Here is a 26,841-nt window from a genome sequence, read left to right on the forward strand (position 1 = left end):
CGGTCCCGTCCCGTCCCGCCGCGGCCGGAAAGCGCTGCGCTGCCGGGCGGCGCGTTTACGACACCGCGGGGCGGCGGGGGCTCCGAGACCATGTTCGGGGCGGCAGCGGAGGAGGACGACGCGGACTTTCTGTCCCCCGCCAGCGGGTGAGCAGCCGGCGGGGCGCAGTCGGGTCCCCGCTCCCCGTCGCCGGACGGGCCGTGGGGCAGCGGCCCCGGGGGAGCCCCATTGGGGTGGGGAGGGGTCGGACGAGGCGGCCGCCCCCTGCGCAGCCCGGGGCTGGGGCTGCTCCTGCCCGGCCCGGGGAGCGGCGGGCGGGCCCGGGGCCTGCGGGGCCCTCCCGACCACTGGCTCCGCGGGGGCGGCTCCGGGCGGAGGGTCCGCCCGGCGGGGTCGGGCCCGGGGCGGGAGCTGCGCGGCCGTGAGCGGCTTTAGCCCCGGTCTGTGTCCCGGGAAGGGCCCCGGGGCAGCCCCTCGCTGGGACCGGGGGCTCCTGGACCCCGGGCGGGGTTTTCCGAAGGAGCAGCCGCTCGGGCTTTGCTGCCTGAGGAGCGGACGGGCTGGCGAGATGGGAAATGAGGTGCTTTCACTTCGAGCATAAGCACAAATTCCTGAAAATGCCGGATTGGGGCATTTTAAAAATTTTTTTTAAACACTTCAAGCAGGTTCAACAGTTTACAACTTCTGTTGACACCATTTCAATGTGTAGCATGGTCAGTTTTTCTTACATTGTGTCACTTGTGGCCCCCGAAGGTTCCTGGGCAGCTGTGACTCCAGCTGTGATTCCAGCTGTGCTCACCTGTCCTCAGTGAGCTTCTCTCTAAAGAGTCTCATAAATGAACCCTCTCTCTTTTTAGCAAATGATTATTTTTTTAAAAGCATCTCATGTAAGATGCTACGGTTCTGCTGACAGTGTGCTGCCCTTTGTGGATTCTCCTTCGTACTTTGAATTATTTGCTTGTCCCATGATACCAAGAATAGGTGAGCTGAAATGGGCTTGAAGCAGTAAAACTATAAATGAAATATCTGGCAGGAATAACCTGCAGCATTAAACCTTCCGCCCTTTGACAGGAGAGCATCTGCCATTTTAAAAATTAATGGCACAATGTGTTTCCTGGGCGTTTCAAGACAAAAAATCCTAGTGCTGAATAGTGGCTGTTTTGTTGTCACATGCTTTTTTGGTATCAACTATTTCATATAAGGGTGTTGCTAGTCGTTGCTTTGAAGTTACTTCTTTTTTTCGCTGTAGTTTCAGTCTTAGTATGTTCTTTACAGTCGCTTTTGAGGAAATGAAACACAACTGTACTACTCACCCCAACCTCTTAATCTAAAGGTTCTGCTTATTCAAAATTAAGTGGCTAAGTATAGAGCTTCTTAACACTCCTCCATTTGTTTTTATCTGAAGTGCCGGTAAGCACTTCATATTTGATATAACTTCTGGTTAATTATATTCCTTATTATAAAGCCCGTGTTGAACAAGGTGAATTGATGAGTTTCTCTTTCTAGCGCTAGGCTGGCCTCTCTCTTTGGTCTGGATCAAACAGTCTCAAGCCACGGCAATGAATTCTTCCAGTACACAGCACCGAAGCAGCCTAAGAAGGGTCAGACGGCAGCTGGTAAGTAACTGTTTGAGTGTGGGGAACAAACTTTGCAACGTGTGTCTGGCTGGGAGAACGAAGGCTGTTGTGAAGAACAGCAGCGCAAATAATTAACCTGGCTTTCCTTTAATGATATTCCCTTCCTTTGGTGCCCTCATTATTCTAGAGGCCTTCAGTGACTTTGGAATATCATTCTTTATATTTTAATCTTCTTCTGGAGTTATTTTTCCCTTGAGGGAAAGAATGTGTTGTGGCATTTCTGTATCACGGAGAAGTTCTCCTGCTCTTTATTCCCCAGCAGGTCCGGCAGCCCCGAAGGCCCCTGTGGCCCCCGCAGCTTCGGGAGCACCCTCGGTGTTTGTGGCCACTGCGGTTCATGCTTATCGATAGTAAGTATGGCGGGGGTTCCTGCGCGACCTGCTCGAGTCTGTGTCTCTGGGAGCTTAAGACTTAATCACAGAGGGAAGGTTGTTTTGGATGAGTGGGAAGAGACCGTTGCTCATAGACGTGTGTCTGCATGGTACAAATGCCACAAGTTGATGGAAGTTTCTGCTCAAAAAAAGTTTTGGTTATTGTGCTGCAGTTTGGGGTTACATGATTGTAAAAAAATTAGCAAGTTCTGGATTTGGCTGTTACAGGGAATTCCATCCTAGGGTGCTGGCCTGACATTGACCCTTTTTCCAGGCAGCAATGTCAGATGCTTATGTCTCATATGTTTCCTCCTGGAGAACTGAGGCATGAGCGCAGAGTACTGGCAGTACAATTCTCTGTCCGTTTGACACTGCCGTCATCTGAAAACCCAGTTGCTTTGGATCTGTGAAAAGAGTTCTTTACAACCCAAAGTGCATAATGTGTGGCCCTGCAGTCAGTGGGAGGCAAGAAAGTTGTAGTGTCTTCAAGCTAAGAAAGACTGCCTGACGTTTTAGGCATGAGGAAAGGGACCTGAAGGCTAAAGAAGAAAAGCTCAGCCACAGTAGAGACATCTGAGGCAGGAGAGGTTCTGCAGCTGAATGTCTCGCTTGTCTTCCAGTACCAATGGGCAGTACGTGAAGCAAGGCAAGTATGGAGCAGCTGTCGTGGGGAACCACACTACTAAAGAGGTGAGAAACACTTCACTTCTTTAACATTTTCATTCTGTGAGCACGCTGGTGTGCAGCTGCATTTCTCTGAGCTCACCAGAAGATCTTTGCATTTGATGCTTGTGCTTTCCTGCCATCCTGGCTTTTCTTATGGCTCAGCTATGTACCCTGGTAGCAACTTTCTTTTCCATGGTCCATGACTCTGTAAGATCTCTTACAACTTATTTTGCGATGTTTCGGGCACTGCACCTTTTCTAATGTTTGTGGAAGTGATTCTGATGATGGTTCAGAATCTCTTTGACATCTGTGCCGTGGAAATCAATATAAAGCAAACTTTTGTCCAGTAGTACAGAAACGCTTTGCTTAAGTTTTGTTATTTTGCTTTCACAAGTGTCTCTCCTTCCCAATTATTCCTCTAAGAATGCAGCACAGGGGTGCCCATTAGATTGTGTTTAAAAGATACTTTAGATACTCTGATCTGTCCTTGATGTTGGTATTTATGGTGTTTCCTATCCCCCAAGTCAGGTTGTCTCACTAAGTTACTTCTGCTCTAGCAAGAACAAAAGAAATAGTAATTTAGTAAACTAAATCCCGAGTCTCTGATCTGAGAAGTGTTCAAGTGTGGCATTTGTGGGGAAGCTGGGAAGAACAGGGCTCACAGAAAGAAGCTACTAAAGCCATTCTCAGGCTGTCTGTACAATATCACAACCTGCACCACCGGCACCAGTTAGTGAGTCACTCCCAGTTCACCAAATAACTGTGCTGAGTGCAAGTGCACAAAGGGAAGCACTTTGCCTTAGTAGATCATGTCTAGTACAGCCAATATGTCAATATAATGTTATATCCATGTTGTTTAGTAGTTGGAAAGCTCCCTCCAAGTTATTACCCCATCCATAACGCTAGTTTATGCCTGTACACCATGTATTGTGAGTTTGATGTATTGAAGGGTTAGCACACCAACTTCTCACGCAGTAACTGAAAAATGTGGAATTAGTTAGGGCATCTTGCTTATTGCAAAATAATTACTTTTAATTGCTTGATTCCTTTCGCTAAATAACACTTGCATGTTTTCACAGGCTTTTAATAGGTGTTATAAAATTGTGTTAAGTACGGTATTTTTTGCTGTGAAAAATGCTGCAAGGTCTTTTTTGCAAATAAACCCTGTAGCCTTAGGCTCGTAGTTTGGCAAAGCACGTTAGAATTGAAGATATTTTGAGTTTCTGCTGTTTGTTCCTCTTCCCTGCCCAATTCCTTGTGGAATCCAGTACAGGATCATCCTCTACATCAGTCAGCAGCAGCAGATCACAACTGCAAGGATCCATCCGGGCTTCGTACTCACGGTAAGACCCTGGATGAGAAACTATCCGGTGATCTGTGGTGCTCACAGCAGATAGGAAGTGACCCTGAAATGCTTTCTGAAGTGTTGGGTTATAGCTTTTGCCATCAAACATCTACCGAGAGACTGAGCTGTTCTGCTCCTCCTCCTGTTGCACAAGGGATGTTGCACCTGCCCTTGGCAGAGAACCGCGGCAGCAGGTTTCGTAACGCGCGTTATGCACTGCGGGAGGTGTGTTATTACCTCTGGGTCACAGGGGAGATGTTTTGAGTTTTGCAGCCCTGCGATGGATGGGAAGAGAACAAAATTGCTCTCGCTAATAATTTGTAGCTAAGTGACTGAGACAAAACAACTGAGCAAGCAGAAGGAAATGATAGCAAGGAAATGTTTTCTCTCAGAAATGGGACAATCAGCATTTTCCTGCTGATAAGAACAATGTGAAGCATTGTAAGTCCTAAAATGGGATCTCTCAGGAAGTTCTGATTTCTGCCAGTTTCACAGAAAATTGGTGTGTTGATTTGCTGCTCTCAGCTTGTCATCAGGTGACATAAAACGTCTTGATTTGATAGGTCAAAATCCTACTCTGAAATAGTATTTCAGTCCAAATTTCTGACCAGGATTCTGGTTTGTTCTTGAGTTTTATAAGTGCGTTTTGAAAGATTGGTGGGTTATGTACTCAGCTAGTGGTGACGTGGATTTTCAGAAAGTGAAGAAAGAGTGATCCCCCAGTCTACTCTGGAAGTCTACATATAATCAATACTTTTGAAAAAGGAGATTACTTAGACTAAAAAATTCCCTATATATTATAGAACCTAGCTTGTGAAAGTTTTCACCATCTTGTGAAAGCTGCAACATCTATGAAGAACTTAATATTTGCTCAAGTATTTGAGTTACAATAAATCTTCCACAACAACAAGCACATAAATAAATCCTAATTTGCACATTCTGAACTTGAGTAGTAATACAGCAGGATTCTGCCTCTGCTGAATTTCAGTAGCTCTTTAAACTTGTTTTGGATGTGGATTTCTGACTTGAATGCATCTTTTCATGTCTAACATAGGACTGATTTCCTCTCCCACAGGTTCAACCCAACAATTACAGTACGTTCTATGATGATCAGAGGCAAAACTGGTCCATCATGTTTGAGTCAGAAAAGGCAGCAATGGATTTCAGTAAACAGGTAACAGTTTGTGCCAGGTGTGACCTGCTGACTGTTCAGAACAACAGTCACATCGAGGTGTATCTTGAGTATCTGCGTGATGGTGACTGAGCATCTGTGATCCCAGAATGTCAGGGGTTGGAAGGGACCTGGAAAGCTCATCCAGTGCAATCCCCCCATGGAGCAGGAACACCCAGATGAGGTTACAAAATGAGCCTGGCTGAGTTTTGTTCATTCCATACAGGCATCTTCGAGATGGGGAGCTTGTTACTTCTGGTGGGATTTCTAAATGAGATGCTCAAGTATTGTGAGACCAATGATTCTGTAGAGCAGAGAATAACTTGTGCTCACAAGTCTGATGAGGAGCGGCTGAGGGATCTGGGGCTGTTCAGCTTGGAGAAAAGGAGGCTGAGGGGAGACCTTATTGCTGTCTACAACTACCTGAAAGGAGGTTTGAGCATGGAGGGTATTGGTCTCTTCTCCCAAGTAGCAAGTGAGAGGATGAAAGGAAACAGCCTCAAGTTGCACCAGGGGAGGTTGAGGTTGAATCTGGGGAACAATTTCTTCCCCAAAGGGCTGTGGGGCATTGGAACAGGCTGCCCAGGGCAGTGCTGGAGTCACCATCCCTGGAGGGGTTTAAAAGGCATTTAGACGAGGTTTTCAGGGACATGGTATAGTGCTAGAGTTGGTTTATGGTAGGACTCGATGATCCTGAGGGTCTCTTCCAATGGAAATGATTCTGTGATTCTAACTTCTATAGCTCAGCAAAATTCAGCACAAGGAAACACAGAACGTCTCTGAAGTGCCTCTGTAACCTGGGCTTGATCAGTACATTAGTGAATGGGTCAAATCTGTCATAGTGGAACTTGCTGCTCTGTTTTAATGGCCAGAACATTGCTCTGCTCTCCGGCTGCAGGTGTGCATCGCCAAATGGAACAGCTCCCCTCTGCTCGATTCTGTCCTCTGCCAGGATCTGCTGCTCGGGGAAGGGCAGGGAGCAGAAGGAGGAGACTCCCTGGAGGTCGCCTACACGGGTTGGCTGTTCCAGAACAACGGGCTTGGACAGGTAAAGACATTTCCGCCACCTCCTAGTACTGAGTAAGCATGATAGTCCCAGGAAGGAACCAGCCACATCCAGGATAGTATTTGTGCTGATGTAAAGGTATTTTCTCAGTCACTTATGGCACCATGAGTGAGGTCATATGTGTTACCTGGAGAACAGTAAGAGTTTCCATTACTGTTCAGGAGGAGGTGATTGAGATGCTTTTAACTTCCATGGGCACTCGTGTTAATGTCAATGGAAATGGTGAGAAGGGACAATGAAGCTCACTGTGCTCCTTTGGAAATGCCTCGAGGAACTGCTTTGTGTCAGACAGGACCCTTCTAACCACATCACCAAATGTTATCAGGATAAGATGACTTTTACATCCTCTGCAGCTGTGTCAAATCCAGTGTGCCGATAAGCAAAAGAAATGCTTTGTTGTTTCCAAACATTACCTTTAAAACACTTCTGCAGGTTTAACTGTTTGCAAAATGAATGGCAAAGGGTTTTGCATTTGCATCCATCTGCATTTGAATCTTTTTGCTGTAAAAAAATGGCTTTCTGGTTTTCATCTCGAGGGGTTGGTCTGCCCAGCACATTTCTCTCTATGTACCAGTGGTACAAAGCAGAGTTATTTCTAGTCTCCTGAAAGAGTTGTTCAGCTTTATGTCTTAGTTTAATATACAAAACTTCTAGACAGTTGTTTGCTGCTTGATACATCTTGTTGTGTAGTGTTCTACTTGTCCAATCCATTAAGCTCAAACCTGTTTTAAAGTCTGAGCTATTATTCAGTTTAAGGAATTGTACTGTGCAATGGACTAGAATCTCTAGCCGTGCTCTGTCTTAGGTCTGAGAATTAATTTTGGAAGTAGCAAATGGGAGATTGTGTTTATGGAATGTGTAAAGTTGTGTTTGGAATCTTGCAATAGTTGGAAAATTTGTGTATTTTGTGGTTTTGTTTGACTTTCCAGGTGTTTGACTCAAATGTTAACAAAGACAAGCTGTTGCGCCTAAAGCTGGGATCCGGAAAAGTCATCAAGGTAGAACTTCTAGCACTTTCATTGTAATATAATTGAAGTATCAAAGCTTTGAATTACTGAAGATCTTCAGGATTTATATATGCTATTTCTGTTGCATGTTTCAGTTGATAGAAAACACTGTAACAGTGACTCACTCAAACTGTTTCTTCTTAATTTGCACTGTACAGTCAAGTCTCCTTCTCATTGGCAGTGTGAGAATGAAGTTGTCCTGTTTGGTAAATAGGAACCTTCCTGTTTTCAAGAGCTGGGGCTTTGGGGTGTTTTTCTGGAAGTCACTTGATGGATTACCTTGTTCTCAGGGAACCCTCTCTCTGTCGTCAGATAACTCCGACACAGCACCTGGGAGAAGGGCAGGGGAGGGTGAAGCCAACTGACTGGATGGTCTAGTAAAAGATACTGCTTGGAGTGGTCAAATCGTAGGGTTTTGACTGTAATAATTCTTTAGTCCAAGTGGTGTGGTGCTCCCTTATGTTATTCTATAAAAACAGGTTGTGAATTGGAGATGGTTTTGTTCAGGTCGCTTCCTTTACCTGAGTAATTGATAGGTGACCTGTTACAGGTTGTCCTTTACTGAAGATGTGCTGGTTTTCTACTTTATTTCTTTTTAATGTGGATCTTCTTATTAACGTTGCCTGGGTGTAGTAGCCATCCTGTTCCACACTGGCATCCATTTGACAGTTTGCATTGCTCTGATTTCTAAATCTCCTTGGCTGCACCTCTTCTCTGTGGGCGCTTTGTAAATGTAACCGTAGCAATTCGAAAGTGATCTCTCGATGATGTGGAGTTCCCAGAATGCTGAGACAAGTTGGCAGCCTGCAAGCCACCTACAACTGCTGAATTTGTGTGTGCAGCACAGCACGCAGTCCTGTTCTCCAGGATATCAGTGTGATCTGTGCAGCCTCTTAAGTTATGAAACGTAAAACTTGAACCTGGTATCTGTAACTATACAGAGATCTGGAAGCCTTCAGCCTTCACGCTAGAGATTGCTGTATGTGTTTTATTTCAGTATTAACATGTTGGGAGCTGCATCTTTATTCTTAAATTAATGTTGCAATTTATAATTTGCCATTGTGACTTGTTGTAAGACAAAGGTTTAGTGGTGCAGACTCAAAATGAAGAGGATTTCACAAGAACCTCTCTATATGTGTTCTGTAATCTTCTATAACTGGCGCCTGAAGCAATGTAATTAAGAGAAACCATAGTGTCACTGATTAAACTTTCTCTTTTGTTGTATCTCTGAAAACCAAAGGGCTGGGAAGAAGGAATGATGGGGATGAAGAAAGGAGGCCGAAGATATCTCATCATTCCTCCAGCATGGGCCTATGGGGCTCAGGGAGTGGCTGCTCGTGTCCCTCCAGACTCTACTTTAGTGTTTGAGGTGGAAGTTCGGCGGGTGAGTGTCTCCTGCCAGCTGTTTGTTTTCCATCCACTTTGTGGCTGTTGGGTGGCAGCGTCTGTCTGCAAGGTGAAAACCTGCTGTAGGCATGGGAACTGCGGCTCAAACTGTTATAAGCTGAACACCTCAGGAAGATACATATCTTTAATTAAAAAAGAAAGTAAACACAAAACCCTAAACCTAGAAAATCCCTCTAGGCTGTTTACTAAGATGAGTCTGTTCTAACTGTCTTGGGGTCTTTTCCATGTCTTATTTGTGAGTCACTTGGGAAAACCAAATACCTATAGTGAGGAATGACAGGATCTAAAGACTCAGCTTCTCCAGTTTGCAATCAGGTGTATGGTCTTCCTTGAAGTGCCTGGTCTTGACAAAGGAGTAGCCATCAGCAGTAAACAAGTTGCTGAAAACATTTTTGGGAACCCAGAAAAATAATCCTTTTTGTTACATACTTTTTAAGGTGAAGCTGGTAAAGGAAAGCTCTGGTTCGGATGGACAGAGCGTCAGCTCAAGGGATTCTCCTGCACCTTCTCCGGTACCCAGTTCCGATGGCTTCTCTACAGACACTGGTTTATTGCCCCCATCTACGATACCTCCGAAGCCTGGGTAAGAAGCAGCGCGGTTAAAACAACTTGCTGGATTAAAAGGTGGCAACGCTCATTAACATCTGGCACGATGCTGTGTGAACACATCATTTGGCAGATGGGGGTTCTCTGTGTGCCAGCTCGGGGCCGTTGGTGTGGGAAGGGAGTGCTCGCTAACGAGACGTGCAGGAAATTTTCTCTTTGAATGCTGACTTTCAGATTTAGAGACAGTGAAGCGGGCACAGATGAAAGAAGTCATTTCTCTCAGCATTGCTGAGGCCTAACATGATTAAGCTGTGTGCGTACTGCTACAACAGCTTTCACATCTCAGGTGGCAGTGGAGTCATAAGTTGGTCTTGGGTAATGGCTCATTTGTTTAATTGCAAATTTTACATTGTCATTTGTTGCTTAAATTAATGAAAAGGATCAGTCAGACTCTTTAGGGAGTGCAATTTCATCTTTGTTAACCTCCGATATCAACATACAACTGTTTGGCTTTTCAGGGAACCAGCTGTTCGGGCCAAGTCAAACTCCATCAGTGAACAGCTTGCAGTAAGTGCTGTTTTTTCCCAACTCATTTGAAGCCTGAAGTAGGAAAGCTTGGCTGGGTTCACCTCTGCATTCGGTGTTGCTGAAGATAAAGTGAGCATTGTGCAAGCAAGACACTCTCAAATGTTCACTTTACTAATAGCAGATCAGGGTCTTCTTTTGGAAGGGATTAACAGAACATGAGGAACCTCAGTGCCAATTCCCGCTCTTAAATGTGAGGTTACCGTGACCGTATGGGTACTCAGAAGGCTAGTTGTCTTCTTGAATATGTGAATAAATTTAAAATGGATAACAAAGAGTAATTGGGACATTCAGCGGAAGTTTATATAGCTACCTGAGAACAAGACTTTTTGTGTGTGCCTCAAGGTAGAAGAAGCTGCTAAGCAGCTTCTTTAAGTAACACATTTTCTTCTTGTTGCTGTGTTTTGTTCAGGGATAGATACATAAAGGGATAGATACATAAAGAGATGTATAAAGAGATAGAGTATATAAAGCAAACCGCACTAACAAATCCACAGTGTTATCTTGTGTGCTTGAAAATCAGTTTTTCATGCAGTCATGGAAGAGTCTAATCTTGGGAGATGTCTCTAATGTCTGAAAAGCCTGTGCTGAGAGACAAAGAGTAACTGCAGACATTTCTTTCAGAATCCAGACGTAGCAAAGGCAAAACTCATTTCTCGGATGGCCAAGATGGGGCAGCCCATGCTGCCCTTCCTTGCCGGGACAGCCAGCAGCCAGCTCGACTCCAGCGACTCGGAAATAGAGGTACATCACCCATTGCAAAAGTGTGGCTTCTTTGATGCTTTTTCTACAGTGTGAATCCCTTAAAGTGAAGTCTATAGCAATAACTCTCCCTTTGTGCAGGGAAAGCGTGCTCTGTACAGAAAAGCATTTAATGATTCCATTGTTTCTGTCTAGTTCAGCTAGTTTATTGGATAACACCTACTCTCAAGTGATCTTGGTTTCAAATTGTTCACTCGTTCTTTAGCATTCCTTGTAATATGTGGAAATGTTTTTAGGATCCAAATACACTGAGAGGGACGGCGCAACCAGTGGCTTCATCTTCAGGAAGGCCATCGCAGCCAGCTCACGCAGTGCTGCCCACAGTGTCTACACAAGGTAATACGGGGCTGAGCCTGGGGCTGGTGTAGAGAAGTTTCACTTATTTGCAGGCTTCAAGGGCTGTAGGAATTGAGGATTCCTCGCAGGAACTGATAGATAGAACATGGTTTAGATGTGGACTTGGAAGGGTTAATGGTTGGACTTAATGATCCTAAAGGTCTTTTCCAACCAAAATGATAAGTCTTGCTGATCCAAAGCTCTGTAGGTAGAGTAATTCAGAAAGCACAAGGCTGAAGTAATAGACTCGCAGAATGTCCAGAGCTGGGAGGACCCACAAAGCTCATTGGTTCCAACTCCTGTCTCTGCACAGGATACCCCACAGGTCACCCCATGTGTCTGAGGACGTTGTCCAGTCTCTTCTTGGACACTGTCAGGTTGGGGCCGTGACACCTCCCTGGGGAGCCTGTTCAGTGTCCAGCACCTCTGGGTGAAGAACCTTTCCCTTGGCGTGTGTCTTCATTGTGATCTTGTGCACACAATTACTGCTTGAGGACAAGGTGCTGCAGTGCCCGAGCTGCTCTGTCGTTGTGGGTGCTGGGGTGGCACTAAGATATCTAGGACGTGTGATTTGTAAATGTAACTGTTACAAATCCTTGCCCACTGAACAGATTTTATTTTAGTTTGAAAATGATGGAAATAATGGCAAAGGACATCAAAGGGCTGGCAGCTCTGAAGTGGGCCTGAGCTGTCCCCCCGTGATGGAACAGTAATGTCAGCAGTGGATCAGCTGAGCTTTAGACTCAGCCTGAGTAACATCTCGTGTCAGTATCTTCAGAGCCGCCTTTGTTTGAATGAAAAGCGCTTGTCTAAATGTAGCTAGAATTGACATTTCTGTGACTTTTTACTTGACCTTTTACCACTCACTTGGCTGGATTTGATTTTCACAAGGCTGCAGACAGGCTGGTGGTAAATTTTTCTCCATTTAGTGACCTTTTGGCCATTTCTGACGGAGTTAAATTATTTCTAGCTGCTTTATGGCATGCCGAATGTCTGTCTTCCTTTTCAGTACCTCAGGCATCTGGTTCTACACCCTCTGTATCTTCTGCTGCTTTAATACCTGCAACGATCCAGCCCCACTCAGCTCTGCCTGGAGGAGCACAAGGCTTTCAGGTACCAAAACCAAATTGAGGAGAATATTGACAATTCTGTCCTTTCTCGGATGTTTTACTGTCTTCTCCATGGCTGGGAGCAAGGACTCTGTAGCAACATGTGAGGATGGGAATTCCAGGCTCCTTCTTGGGACTCTTTGGCATTCTCACCTTTCTATTGCATGCCTCTTAGAAGTTAATCAAACAGGGCTAATTTTCTGCCAGCTGATGGCTCCTTCAAGCTGAAGTAATAATTAACGAGAGCAGGTAAAAACAAAAGCATTTTAGTTGAGGTTTTTCTCGGTCTTTTTTTCCAAGAGCTCATTTGCACACTTGGTGTGTTTGCGGGTTGTGGTTTTTCATCCAGCAAAAGAATAATCCTTTTCAAAAGTTAGTGGTGCTGCTCCTGTAATGCGATGTAATCTACTTGCTAACAAGGGAGCTTTGGGGGCTTAACACACAGTGGTTTTGCCACATCAGGTAGTGAAGACGTAGTGCAAAGCTGTCATACGAACAGTTCCAAGAAATCTAAACCCAAGCTTATTATCTTATGGTTTCTATAGTTATTTTCATTTAACGTATTTTCTGGAGAGTCTGGAAATCAAACAGTGGCTTATGCCGGTCAATGTTTTTTTTAAAGGGTCCAGGCAGAGGAAGAAAATATTTGATAATAAGTACAAACACTATGGATGAAAAACCCACAACTGGTGAATTACTTTGACTCTGCGTTCTCTTTGTGTTGAGAATGAGGAAGTTGTGGCAAGTAATGAGATAAACATAGGCTGTTCTGTTTGATGGAATACAAATTAGTCATTAAACTGAAGTTTTAATCTGACAGTGATTTGGACATAATGTTTTTTTCTGAAAGCTGTACCCTGATGTTCTGAATTCTTCTAGAAACTTGACCCAAGTTGAATTGTAATTTTTTTTTGTCCTTGCCTGAGAGAATTAAATTGAGTGAGGTACTCGTAGCATTTAATGCACTCACCAAGATGTTTAACTGCTTCTGATGGGCACAGAGCAGTAAAGTTGCAATTGAGTCAGTCGAGTTGCATTTTCTGAGCCGTTTCTAGGAGTAGCTTTTTGTTCAAGTCAGCATGACTCCGTAACTGGAAACGCAATGAGCTGCTGTGAGCTGCTCACACGCTGACCTCTGCCTCCAGCAAACACACTTTTGCTTCAACTTCAGTGAAGAAGGTAACTTATTAAGCTGCTGTAACTTGAACACGTATCTAAGCCTTGAAAGAAAGGTGGATTTGTGGTTTTATCCCTCTACTATGACTGTTGTGTAGTTTGACCTCCTGCTCCCTAATTCTGTTTGTGTTTTTTTACTTTCCAAAGTAAGCTCTTGAGCTTAAAAAACATGAAAACCACTTAAGTGTGAGCGCGGGGAAGTATCGAAACATATTCTAACCTATGGAACTTGTTTTCCAAGGCGTACCCAGGTGTGGCATTTGCTTATCCACAAACTGCTGCGTCTGCTTCTCAGCTCCAGCCTGTAGGACAGATGTATCCTGCTCCTTACCAAGGTATGTTTAAACAAGTATCTACTTTTCAGGAGGCTGCAATAAACTTCATAATGATGATTTAGGTAGCAAAAGTAGCATGCACACATTTATTCTGTCTGAAACGCCACACTCTTTCACAAATTCTTACCTTTTAATGCCAAATGAGGGCAAACACTTCCCAATAAATATCTGTGTTTTTCTCAAGGAACTTTGTGCAGTGTGTAAATGGATGGAATTTCTAGGTGTGTTCCCAAGGCTGTATATTGTTAAAGGCATTTTATAGCTAGTGCTTCCAGTTATAAATATAACTGTAATAGTAAGCAGGTGTCCTACCAGCCAGGGAGGGAACTGACGTGTACGTAGAGGGGACTTTGCTAAGTGAGAGGACATAACCAAAGAAAATGTATAACCTAGGAAGGACCAAAGGCATTTAAAGAACCATTTAAGTAATAATACCTCTTGGTGAAGACCGAGTACAGCCAAACCTTTCTTGGAGCATTTTTTTTCAGTTCAGTTTCAGAAGCCAACCCTGGTTCCTGCTGTTAGGTTGGACCTCATTGCGTTCTGCTGTTCTGTCTGGGGCTTCCCTCCTGGTGACCTGTGTGCTGTCATGTGGTTCAGGAATTTCCTGTAGTCATAAACCTGCCTATTCATGTTATTTGGGAAATACCTACATTATTAGTTTTCCAGATACCATGTCCCTTTTTATTCTGGGGAGAGAATGTCTGTCCTGTTTGACAGGCTTCAAACTGCAAAGCATCACTTCTGGTATGTCTGTGTGCAGGAATTTTCCCCTTATGACTAGAGATCTCTCTTCTTTCCATTCAAGCACCCGGGGATGTTACTTCCTTCTTGATGACAGAAGCTCGGCAGCATAACACCGAGATCCGAATGGCCGTTAGCAAAGTAGTAGATAAAATGGATCATCTAGCTGCCAAGGTAATGTTAATGTTAAGGTTTGTTAATGACATTGCTGCTATTTGTTCACCAAATGTAGTCTGAGGAGTTGGCTCTAAATGGCAGCAGTAAGTTTGTAAGTGATGTACCTGAGGGAATGAGAAGATGTGCCAGGGAGGGTCAGTGGGACATGAGGAAAAGGTTCTTCACCCAGAGGTGCTGGACACTGAACAGGCTCCCCAGGGAGGTGTCACGGCCCCAACCTGACAGTGTTCAAGAAGAGACTGGACAACGTCCTCAGACACACGGGGTGACCTGTGGGGTGTCCTGTGCAGGGACAGCAGTTGGACTCCACAATCTGTTTGGGTCCTTCCAGCTCAGGACGTTCTATGATTCTATACTAACTTAGTGAAAATTCAGCTGTTATCAGACCTTGAAGTGGTAGCAGTTCAGCTACTCTAAAAAACCACTGGCCTTGGGGGAAGGTGCTGCCTCTTAGTGTCCTAAATATCATATGTTGTGTGTTGTGCCTGTCGAGAGGTGTCACAGCTGATACAGTAGCATATACCTACAATTGGTCAGATGGAACAGCAAACCAGATCTTTGCAGATATCTGACTCTTCCCTACAGCCATACATTCATTTCATTTGGCTCAAGAATGGCTTTATCCCCACAGGTGGAGGAGTTGAAGAAACAGAACGCTGGCAACAGCTCCCTGCTGCCTGGTATCTCCTCTGTCACTATGGAAGCCTCCATGATCATGAGCAACATCCAGCGCATAATCCAGGTGAGCGTGGCCAGCCTTGCTTGACTGCTTCTCTAGGAACTGGAGCCCCCTGTGTTTTTACTAGTGAGGACAACTCTACTAGCTTGGCCCAAGTGTCCATCTGCCCATGGGTTCTATTTTTGTGTGGCCAAAACCAGATGCCTGGGTAAGAGCATGAGACATACAGTGATTTTGTGGTTTGGGTACTTTCCAAGAGTTGGTCTATTGGTATTTAATAAGTCTTGACAAAAGGGTCATGTGAGAGAAATTCAGCTTTTTCTTAAAGCATTTATGGACTTAACTCACAGTGTTCTGTAGAGCAGATTCACAGCTGAAGTACCATGTTGCAAAAAACCACTTCTGGTTTTCACCACTTAGTCTTATGCTTTGTAGTTTATCTAGGCAGCAGCCTTACGATCTTGGGGTTTGTGGGTGAAAATGCCAACCAGACACAATATTCTCTAGAATGTGGTTTGGTAACTACTGTACTGTGCCAGGATTCCTGCTAAATGTAGCGTGACACCCTCCTGTGATGTTATTATACCACAGCAGGTGATAAGTCACTGCTGTACTGTGTCTGTGCAAAACAAAGGTTTAGGCACAGCCTCAGGGAAGCCCGAATAAGATGACTGTTCATGCTGGGCTGTGTTTTAGGAGAATGAGAGACTGAAGCAAGAGATATTTGAGAAGAGCAGTCGGATTGAGGAGCAGAATGAGAAGATCAGCGAGCTGATTGAGCGGAACCAGAGGTAAGGAGTGGGGAGGATACAGGCTGACTGCATCCGTGGAGCCTTTCTAGCTTACACTTGGTTGGGCACAACTAGGAGGGGTGTTCTGTAGGACAGAGACATGTCCTGGTATTGTGTTTTTTCTTAAGGCATTAAAAGGCTGGGATTTTCTCCCCCTCTCTCTGCAGGGCCTGTCTCAAACTGTTTTACAGTAAACATGAATGTGTAAAAGGGGAAAAAAAACCTCATGCAATCTTTGAGCTATCTTGCTCTGCTTCTGGGAGTTACTGTACTTGTGCTGGCTTTTTAGTAAGGTGGAAGAAACTGTAGGGGATGTGGTGTCCCCAGTTTCACTGTTGGGTGTGTGTTCCATTCAGTCTAAGAAGGGGAATAACTTGTTTAGGGAAATGGCAAAAATCAGTGGGTATCACTTTATCAAAACTCTTAACCACGTGATAGGAACGTTAGAGTTGTTGCAAAGGTAAAGTGCTTATCCAAACTGCCAGAATGTGCTGTGCCAGGCACAGCCCTGCCACGCTTTGGAGATCAGGCCCTTAGTGCAGGACATCACAGAAAATTGTCTGGGGCTTGTCGTGATGAGAACTGCTTTGAAGCATCACCTTTTCTGTCAGCGTTTCGCTCTGGGTCGTGTGTTCACACAAGTGCTCACGCGGTCTTCCCCGTTCACAGGTACGTCGAACAAAGTAACTTGCTGATGGAGCAGAGGAACCACTCGCTGCAAACAACAAATGAGAACACACAGGCAAGAGTGCTGCATGCAGAGCAGGAGAAGGTAATGGTGATGATGAGCAGAGCCAGGGAAGGGGCTGCTTGTAGCACTAAAACACACTGAAGCCTTAAGCCATTTCTTACAAGACAATTGTAGTCCTGAACTCATGTTTTGGAAGGTGTTTTGGGAAAGAAATGGTAATGTAATTTTAGGAATCTGTAAATGGAGTAGTTACATTTATACAGTCCTAAAATTACATTTGGCTCTTTGAAGGCAACCGTGAGGCTGATGTGGCCCCTGGTGAAAATGAGTTTGACACCCCTGGACTAGAGTTTCTTCATTGCACTTTCTTTACACTTTTTTTTTTAAATACTAGTCCAAAGCTCATTGTTTCTACTAATAACGTATTGTGCTTTTGTGAAAGAGCCTATTGGCAAATAGCTTTCAAAGCCGGTAAAAGCGCTTACATGTGGCTATAATGTTCACTTGTGAGAGCCTGACCTAGCTAAGGCCAGCTCTGAGCTCTGCACTCGTGTCTTCTCTGCTTCCTCAAGCACTGGCTTCTTCAATTACACCACGTTCAGTCTCATGCTCCCCTGCCAAGTCGTGTATCTCTCTAATTCAAATGTGAGATAATAAAACCTTGCTCTGTTTCGTAACCATAACTTGGCACACCTAAAAATAAGGGAACCTGCAGCTTTCCAAAGTATGCTAAAGAATAGAGCAATATACAGCTGATAAAAGACGTATAGATGAGGTTCTTAGGGACATAGTTTAGTGCTAGATTTAGGCTGTGGTTGGACTCAATGATCTTAAGGGTCTCTTCCAACCAAAACGATTCTATAATTCATGCTGGTGTAAACAGACAGTAAAGCAGGGACTGTATTTTTCCAGTGAGTGCCTGGGTCACATACCCATAATATGTAGGGAGTGTGAGAGATTCTGACCAGGAATAAGTCAGACTGAAATAATTTATACAATTTCCGTCTGTCAGTGAACAAAACATCCAGCTTGTGCAATAAGTAACTTGAGGAAGAAGCATCTCTTGGAAGTACAAGATAGGATCTTCAGGAGTCTTTTGGGCCTCCTCTTCAGGGCTAGACCAGAAAAGCCGTCACTTGCTCTGGAAGATTTCCCCTCATTTTGTGAGAGTATTGACTGTAAATATGAAGGCTGATATTCCTTCCTTTTATCTCACCCAGCTTGCTCTGTGACTGCAATGGCTGAGATAGTGACAGACAGAACCAGGGAAGAGAATTTTAAGCTATTTTATGTATTCTTTACTTAAAAATTGAGATTCACCATTCATTTTGTGATACAGGCCAGGCATCCGTACCCAGGATCACTGAGAAGAGACGTTAGTAGCCCGCAGCTTTGGGTTATAGATCTGCAGCCCTGGCAGAGCTCATCACAGCTCGTGTTCCATAACCAGTGCAGTGGAACTGTCGTCAGGTGTAGGACCGTTCCTCCATCTGTGTGCGCGGTGTACCTGTAAAAACACATTTAGCCTCTTTCTTTTTGAGCTGAGCTTCGCTACGTCTTTCTACCTAAGCTTTTAGAGTTCTTGGAATAATTGAAGGGCTTCTCTTGCATGCCGTAGGCTCCTATAATTGCTTTTCTGATGATGATGAATGCCTCTGCCTTTCAAGTTGTGTTCTTAACCGTTCCTGTTTCCTGTCGCCGCTTTCTCCTCCCAGCACACGCTGCCAGCGGATCGGGGCTGGGACCAGGTGAGGCAGTGTGTCTGACTGCAGGTGACACAGCGGTGTCCCCAAGACAGTGCCAGCCCAGCTTCCTCCTCAACCAGCTCATTGACCTTCAAAGAGTTGCCTCAGATCTCGAATTAGCACAAATCTTCCGCTTGGCAAAGGGCTTTACAAGTGGCAGTGCAGCCATTGGCTCCCTCTTTCTTGGGGAGCCCTTTCAGAGAACTTTGTCGCATTGCTCCTCATTTCACCTCCCCCATGGGGGAAATTAGACATCATTGTATAATTGTCAGAAGATACAGATCACATAAGATTCTTGGTACCTGAAAGCTGGAGGCTGGAGCTGAGCCAGTGTAGACATGAAACGTTCACTGCAGAAACTTAGTTCTAGTAACATTTCCTGGCATAGGATTTCCTTTTCACTTTATGTGCTATTAAAGACAAAGGCAAGTGTTAAATAACCCTTAGCTGCGCCATGGGTTTTGTTTTTATTGCGGCATGCTAGGAGCTATTATCTTGAACTGCAATGAGGTATTTACAGAAACCTAAGAGGAAAGCAGATCTGGGTTTAGCCAGTCTCTGTCAAAATGCTGCCTCCTTTTAAAATTAACAGTGTAATATCCCAGCGCTCAAGGTCGGCACATATTCATTCTCACCACAGCTGGAACAATTTTGCTCGCAGCCAGAAGATGGTGGTCGTAGTCAGAAGAGAATGTGACTTTATGTCTTTGTCTTGATGCCTTGAGCCTCTCCTGACATATTGGTTACAACTTGTCTGACAAGCTCTATTAGTACCTGGTTTTCCATGGGTTAGTGTTGCTCCAGGTCTTAACAGGCCAACAAATTACAATGAGAACGGTGCTCCAGTGACGGGCTTACCTGCGCGGGCACCTCAGGGTGATGATGTGTTGCGTGCTCTGGAGGGAGGATGCTCTTCTGGCTGGAACAGGCCTGTGTTTGTGTGGCTTTTCAGTGATTTGTAAGCTTATTGAAGATAATTAGATGTCTGAGCCCAAGCTTTTACTTGAGTAGATACTAATATAGTCTGAAAACTCTGAGCAGAGTCACCAGGTTCTGGTACCAGTCTTAAAAACACATTTAAGCTTTTCAGGAAAACTTAGTGAGGTGAATTGAAGCGGTGAGGAGGTTGTTGGCCTTGTGCAGCTTTCTAGTCAGTCCGGGCAGGGTACAGCCAAACAACTCACAGTAATGTGGCAAAAAAATTATCGTTACTTCTAGAGATATGTGTGAGGTGCTGGATCCCAGCACTTCCCCTGCAAGGTCTGCATCACCTTCTCAGTTCTTCTGTAAGAACAGTTCTGGTGCCTCCTCGCACTCACGTGTCCCTTTCCCCTTTTTCCGCACTCGGTTCTGTGCTCCAGGCCAAGGTGACGGAGGAGCTGGCAGCCGCCACGGCGCAGGTTTCCCAGCTGCAGCTGGAGCTGACTGCCCAGCAGAAGAAGGAGATGGACCTGCGGAAACAGCTCGCTGCTGCCGCGCAGGATGCAGAGCGACACGAGGCGCAAGTCAGCAAACTGCAGGCACAGTTGGCAGGTTTGTGTTCCACAAGAGCTCTTTTATGTCCTTTTTTTCCCCTCACGGGTTTTTCCTTCCTTCTGGAGTATCCCTGCTTTCCCTAGGGTTGGTCACAAGGGTATCAAAGAGGGATAGCAATGCATTGACACTGAAAGCAGACTGAATCAATCGACAAAATCGTGCTGTCGCAGGGATGCCTTCTGTAGAAACAAGCTCTTGGCGTTACTGTCTAACATCTTGTAGAGAAGCCAGAGATTATCCAGTGGTTGAAAAGTTAAAAGTTGAGATACAAGCATTGAAGAAGCTCTTGATAAATTTTAGTTGCCACTGTAGGTGCGAGCAGTGTGGTTGGTATCATTGTGCATCAAACACTGTTTATTCCTGTCAACCCCCAAGCACGCTCATCCGAAATATGTAGCACTGAAACCTACAGTAAAGTGTGTTTTTGCAGAGCTCCAAGAAGCCTCTGAGGACACTCAGACCAGATTCAAAGCTGAGAAGCAGAGCCGCAAACAGCTGGACATGAAGATCACAGCGTTGGAAGAGGAGCTGACGGACCTAAGAGTGGAGAAGGAGACTCTGGAAAGGGTAAGGCCGGTGCTAGCGCTGCAGAGAGGTGCAGGGTTCCAGCTATTGCTGAAATTTAACCCACCTTTCTTGTTGTAAATATGCAAGTTGGGTGAACTTGACTTATCTGCAGGCAGGAATCCCTGTGCTGGTAGATCCTTTGTGCTCATCTGTTTTTTTCTATTATTTTTTTTAATATCTTAAGCAGTAATATGGTAACCTTTCTGCCTATGAAAGAAATCTCAGCTTGAGTTGAGTGATATGATTCTCTGCTCATGGAAGCTCTTTGTGCACAAGGAAGACGAGCTACTTTGGTGCGGTCTGGCCTATTCTAAGTCCTGCTCTGTGTTGCAGAATCTTGCGGAGAGGAAGAAGAAATCCCTCTCGGAGAGAGCTCAGGCAGAGGAAGAGATGGAAGAAATACGCAGGTCGTATCAGCAGGAGCTGGACAAGCTTCGACAGTTGCTGAAAAAGGCCCGGACTTCAACAGACCAGGCGGCGGCAGAGCAGGTGAGGAGTCACAGGAGCTTCTCCAGCAGGTGTCAGGAGGACTTGGAGGAACCTAGAGTTAAAAAATAGTGATTGAAACCATTCAGGTAGTGAAAAAATGAAAACATTACCCACTTGCTCTTAGGGGTTCACTTTAACACATGGTTCGCTTTTTGGGGTGTGTTTTTTTTAATATCTTTGGTGTTTGTTGGCCTTGCTTCTGACTTCAGGATTTACACAGATGTCTCTAAGGAAGTGGGTGGTTTGAGCAGGCAGTGGGCCCATGATGTTCTAGTCGTTCTCCGACTCAGATCCCACAGCACTGGTGTGGCTGTGGAGTTTTGGTGAACACTGGCACGTGGCATCAGATTCACACTGTTAAAAACAGTGTCAGCCTGAGGAAAGGAAAGGCTCCGAAAGGAGTTTGTAGCACAGAGAAGCATCCAGTGCTGCTGATAGTGAAAGGCTGCTCAGAGATCTGCCAAGAGACCCAAAATCTGAGCCAGAGCCTCAGCCCAGCTTGAGGGATTGTGGCTGGAATTGAACTGGGGGGGTGTGGGCAGGAGCTGGTGACAACTGCAGAGTGGGTATCCCAGCCCAGGGCAGGGGACGTTGTCCAGCCCCAGGCACTTGTTATGCAAACACAGATTGTGTGTGTGTGTTCCTAATGATCTCTCTTGTGTGATGGACAGCTGTCACTCATCCAGGCAGAGCTGGAATCGCAGTGGGAAGCCAAATGTGACCGTGCGCTGGCCTCGGCCAAGGAGCAGCACGTCAGGCAGTACCAGGAGGTGTGTGAGCAGAGAGATTCCCTGCAGCAGCAGGTGTCCCAGCTGGAAGAGAAGGTAAAGGGCTGTTCCATATTGCTGTAGCGTAACGCTAAATATCCAGAAACTGTAGCCAGCAGTCCTCTCCTGCCTCTGTGTGATTTGACTTTTTAATTGCTTGACTGTTATGGAATTTGGTCCTGTCTCAGACTAAAGCAACAGCGACAATCTCTTCTGCTTGTCTGTGCTGTCCTGAGTGAAGCGGGTGATGCTGAAAGGGGCTGTAAACTGATGGTCGGGTTCTTGTATTTCAGCTCGCAGCTGCAAAACACTCGAAAAAAGCAGAGGAGCAAAAGTCGTCTGAGTTTCAGCAACGTTTGGAGCAACTAGAGCCTATCAAAGATAAGGTAAAGGGGATAATGCGGCAGCTGAATGTGAACTGGAGTGTGATAACTACCTGTGTCCAGAGTAATGAGAACATGAGTTCCAGAGCATGGGAGGGAAGGAATAACTCCACGTTGAGCAGGTCTAGTGACGAGACCCAGCCCTCAGTTCACTGGGATCTCAGTCATGCTGTGCCCATTCCTGGTGTCACTTGAACTAATGACACAGTTCTAGGTCTCCAAGGCTTTGTCTGGGTCAGGTATCTTTATGTTGGTGCTGTTACTTTCAACCAAATCTTTTGCAACTCCCTATCAAAGCCCTGATCAAAACTCCACTCGGCAATTGACCCCCCTCACTAAAAACCTGTTTACAGATACCCCCTCACGGCGGGTTCGATGTGGAGGTGTCTGTGGGGCTGCTCTGAGTTCTGATTTCCCTTTGGCAGTATTCAGCCCTGCAGTCTGATCTCGGGGCGCTGAAGGCTCGCTATGAAGAACGCATCCGAGAACTGCAGAGGGATCAGGACAGACCTTCACCTGCAGGCTTCACGGAAGAAGTGAGCTTGACTATCCAATATTTCCCCTTACTAAGCAAATCTATTGTGTTTGCCTTTAATTACTTCTCTCTGAGCAGAGATAAGAAGGAAAAGAGTCGTGTTCTGCATAGAAGTGCTGTGTTTCTAGTAGCAGGATCTACAGAGGAAGAAAAGGTTCCTGCTGCTTGCTTGATTTTAGATTCAATTTAACATTTGAAGTTTTAATTTATAAATTGAAAGAATAAGTAGTAAGTGTAGTCTTGCAACCTGCCTCAGTTTTGAAGAGATGTGTTTGGTGCATCTATATTCATTCTTAATTAAAATGGTGTGATGTGTTCTGCTTCGTTACTGGAATTTCTCATTAGAAAAGTGGGTAATTTGAAAACTGTATGTTTGGTTTTATTGTTTCTTCACCCGGAGAAGTATCTGATCTTGAATCCAGTGCTTCACATGTTAATGAATCACGTCTTTGTTTCCTGTCTTGCTCTTTTCCAGGTAAAGAAGATAATGAATGGTGTATTTCAATCTCTTCGGGGTGAATTTGAGCTGGAGGAGACCTACAGTGGCAGGACAGTGCTGGGTGTTGTCATGAACACTATTAAGGTATGATAGTGGTAAGAGAGAAAAGGTGATTGGTGTGAGAGGATGAGTCTTGGGCTAAACCACAGATTTGCATCGTGAGTCTGAAATAACTGTGAAGCAGAAATTCGCTGAGGGTGACAAAAGCAGCCCAGTAGTGGCAGATGATACAGGGACCTGTGATGGTTTATGTTTAGCGTGCAACCTGTGCTTTCTCTGCTCAATTTTTTAGACAGTGACACTGCAGCTGCTCAGCAAGCAGCAGGAGGGAGCAGATGGTGACAGTCACAAGGAGGAACCTGGAGCAGCGAGGCAGGAGGGATCGCGTGGAGCGCAGGAAAACGGCGCTGGGCCGGTGCAGCACAGCCCAGCGCAGGGCACTGCGTTCCCAGCCGGACTGGGGGATGCGACCGCAGGCTCCTCGGTGTCCGAGCGGGAAGGCGAGTCTGCTCCTGTGCCTGCCGAGCCCAGAGCTCCCGGGGACGAGCAGGTGACGCACAGGAACGTGGTGTCGGAAGATGAGAAGGTCCAGGAGGAGCATCTCTCTCCTGAATCCTGCCCGGGTCCTGCGCGTGCAGGAGAGCCCGTTCCTGCGGTGGACAAGCACCTTGTCCCAGCTGAGCCGAGGCAGGAGAGCAGTCGCACCAGGAAAGCTGAGACTGAGCGCAGTCCCTCCAGAATATCTTTGCAGACAGAAGCTGCAGAACCTTCTGTTGAAGAAGCCAAACCAGCAGCGGCGGATGTGGCAGCGCTTCCGGAAGAGCCAGCCGAGGAGCAAAAGGCAGCAGAGGCTGTCAAAGGTTTAGAGCCCCCTCCCCTGAATGGTGAGGGGGGGAACTGCGCTGACCCCCCAAATGGAAGTAGCTCTGAGAAGGAACCTGTGCCGATACCCAGCACAGCGGAGCAGAGCTCGACTGTCACCAGAGCATCCCCAGGACAGCAGGATGGGAGCTCCAGCCCCAAGAGAAAAGATTCCAGGTGAGGTGTGAGCGTGGGGGCAGCCGCAGCCCCACTGCTCAGCTCAGCCCGCTCCAGCAGCGCGTCCCGTACAGCCGTGCTGCCGCGGGCAGGATGCGTGCAGAGCCACAGCTCCATTCAGTGGCGACCTGGGACAGCGTGAGCCCAGTGTCTGGGTGGGGGCTCTGGTGCCATTACCCCCGGGCACAGCTCCCTGCTGAGCTCAGAGGAGCGTGTGCCATCTCTGGGCTCTGATATCAGCAGCTGCCAGGTCTTGTTGCTGAAATGTTCTGCGCTGGTGAACAGTGCGTGCCTTAAAAATTTGCCTTGGTGACAAAATGTTTCCATCGCTCTTCAATAGAATTTATGAAACCAAAATCCCATCCTCTGTTAATTCTTTATCTTCTTCCAGCCTCTTTGAGGATGACAACTTCTTTGAAACAGCATCTCATAAACCACTGAGGCCACAGGTTCCCTCTGAAGAGGAGGACGAGGAGGAAGTGGTACGTGTTTGTTTAATATCTCTCCACTCCTAAACTGGTTTGGGCATTAACCTGTAGCTTGTCTGAAACCCTCCCATGGCTGTGGGGGTACCTGGCTTGAAGCTTCCCATACATTCTCTGTGTGAATCAGGAGTATCTGGGTTTGCTTCTCGTGCTTGGAGGGGTCATCTGAGCTGAGGTTGTGATGACAAACTCCTGCTGGCATGAAGTGGGTGAGACTTGCCAGGTTAACGGAAGGGTTTCAGTGTCTTATCCTCTCCTGCCCCTTGGAGCCTGTGGCGTCTCTCCTGGAGTGTTAAGTCATTGTATGAGAAGTACAAAAACAACAGTAACGAGGCTGCTTGATATCGCCTCCTTAAAGCTGATGGAGATTTCGCAGCCAGAACTGTGTAGCGATTCCTAAATACTGGGAAGCTGCTCAGACTGAGAAGTTTCCCTCTGGTTTTACTTCCAGAGCATGAAGGGGCGTCCCCCTCCCGCTCCGCTCTTCGGTGATGATGACGATGATGATCTGGACTGGCTGGGATGAAGAGCTGGCGGGCGAGCCTGTTCCTCTGGGCACAGCCTCTTCCTGTGCACTTGGCACTTAACGAGCTGCGTACGTGGGACAGTTGGGGACAACCAGGGACTTCCCAGGCTCTTGTGCTGCAGATTGATGGGGCCTGAGAGCGCGAGGCTCTTGTTGCGCTCTTGGGCGCTCAGACCTGTCGCTCTGACCTGACAGACTTGCGCAGAGGTTGGGGATGAGCTGAAGGAACCGACCGGTCTTACTGCACGTTTGTATCGCTGTCCTTCTGTGAACCGTTGATTCATTAATCTGAACCTTTATGCAAATATGAACTTCCTCAAGTGCTTCAGAAGAACAAGCCTGGCAGGACCCTGCAGCAGGTGACTACTTCTTAAAACAACAGACTACAATCTCTCCTCCTTCGCCAGTGGAGATCTCCTTGGGAGATTCCTCTTAGTTCTTGGGGACTCTGTGCTGGTTTATCACCAGGTATTAGCAGCATGTGGTGTGAGATTCGGCCATGAGACCCCCCAGATGGTGTTTCCTGTGACCGGGGTGGCGTGGGGAGCCGGTTCAGCTCGGCACGGTTGTACGTTCGGAGCTGCGGCACATGGGGTGCTCGCTCACCCGCAGAGCAGGGGCGCCCGTCAGCAGTACTGAGGCTCAGGGCTCCGTCACACCAGCGCTGCCAGCACAGACACCCAGCGATCGCTGGTGTTTTATGGAGGCCCCGAGGCTCGCAGAGGCCTCATGGGAATGATTTGGGGTGCAGGCAGCTCCCCTCCTCTGCTCCTGTGCAGAACTGAGAGGTTTTTGTGCGGGGTTGTGTTTCGCCGGCGCTGGCAGCAGCGGTACGGATGCGTGATGTGCTGCTTGGCCCGCGAGTGCGGCGCTGCAGGCAGCCGAGCCCACTCCTGTGCCTTTTTCTCTGCTGCTGTTTAAAGTGTGATGATCATGGCACGAGTGAAAACTTGGCGATGGTCAGACAGAAGCTGTAACTCAACCTCCCCAGGATCTGCCGAGGGGGGCACAGTGGAAGTTTTCAGTCTAAGAGGAGCAAGAGGGGAAGGGGGTGAGGATGGACAGCTGGGCAAACAGATGGATCTCTCATGGCACTTTTGCTTCTACACCCACCGGCACTAATGCAGCTTAAAAGTAGGAGCAGGTCTTAGTATCTTCAAAACCAATAAACCCCCCCTTAACTTAATAAAACAGAAGCGCTTAAATAATTCCACCCTAGCTTAGTTTCTACAACTGACTCGTACCATCTCTGAACACTTTTATCTGTGTCCTGCTCGCTGCAGTTTCGTGGTGTGGGAGAGCAGTGGATGCTCCGGCGCTGCAGGGGCTCCCTGCACTGTGTCCTCAGTGCAGTAAATCGCCAAACGCACCCAAAACGGTGGGAGAGGCCAGTGCCTGTGCAGCAGCTGCGCCGGGGCCGGGCAGACGCTGCCTCGCAGCGGGAGCTCAGCCGGGCTTGCCTGGGGAAGCTCCAGAGCTCGAAGCCCCAGATAGTTACTCAGTGCTGGCTGTGCTGTGGGTGAAACTCGGGTTTTCCGGGGCTGCTCTGAGCGTGGGTGCCCTGGCCTGGCCATGGGGCCCTGGCCTGGCCATGGGACCCCGGCTCTGCTTGTGTCCCATTGAGGTCCTTGCTAATACCAACAAATTCCACTTCTTGCCACAGATGGACA

General features: G+C 46.6%; 1 protein-coding gene across 5 annotated transcripts; it reads left to right on the forward strand.

The window, feature by feature from the left end:
• The first annotated feature begins 37 nt into the window (after nucleotides 1–37).
• On the forward strand, nucleotides 38–26,841 carry FKBP15 (FKBP prolyl isomerase family member 15). 5 transcript variants are annotated; one of them, XM_080355934.1, is made up of 29 exons: nucleotides 38–146; nucleotides 1,507–1,616; nucleotides 1,897–1,987; nucleotides 2,629–2,698; nucleotides 3,943–4,017; nucleotides 5,095–5,193; nucleotides 6,089–6,238; nucleotides 7,186–7,254; nucleotides 8,504–8,647; nucleotides 9,108–9,253; nucleotides 9,735–9,783; nucleotides 10,426–10,545; nucleotides 10,800–10,899; nucleotides 11,909–12,012; nucleotides 13,426–13,519; nucleotides 14,328–14,437; nucleotides 15,072–15,182; nucleotides 15,816–15,910; nucleotides 16,580–16,682; nucleotides 19,708–19,879; nucleotides 20,313–20,449; nucleotides 20,783–20,938; nucleotides 21,610–21,762; nucleotides 21,999–22,091; nucleotides 22,514–22,624; nucleotides 23,099–23,206; nucleotides 23,415–24,160; nucleotides 24,552–24,642; nucleotides 25,097–26,841. In XM_080355934.1, exons 1-29 carry the CDS (start codon nucleotides 91–93, stop codon nucleotides 25,169–25,171), a joined length of 3,738 nt encoding a protein of 1,245 aa, XP_080212060.1. In that variant the 5' UTR covers nucleotides 38–90; the 3' UTR covers nucleotides 25,172–26,841. The 5 variants fall into 5 exon arrangements, with proteins under 5 accessions (XP_080212060.1, XP_080212061.1, XP_080212063.1 ...); XM_080355935.1 differs by having other exon boundaries at nucleotides 1,900–1,987; XM_080355937.1 differs by lacking the exon at nucleotides 22,514–22,624.

This window comes from Nesoenas mayeri, assembly GCF_963082525.1.
Source record: "Nesoenas mayeri genome assembly, chromosome: 18".
Taxonomy (NCBI): Eukaryota; Metazoa; Chordata; class Aves; order Columbiformes; family Columbidae; genus Nesoenas; species Nesoenas mayeri.

Excerpts from the sequence above, each read along its gene's own strand:
- FKBP15 (XM_080355934.1), top strand. The coding sequence starts at position 91 with ATGTTCGGGGCGGCAGCGGAGGAGGACGACGCGGACTTTCTGTCCCCC. Across the intron at positions 1,988-2,628 it reads GCGGTTCATGCTTATCGATA|TACCAATGGGCAGTACGTGA; the intron begins GTAAGTATGGCG and ends CTTGTCTTCCAG. Across the intron at positions 6,239-7,185 it reads AGAACAACGGGCTTGGACAG|GTGTTTGACTCAAATGTTAA; the intron begins GTAAAGACATTT and ends TTGACTTTCCAG.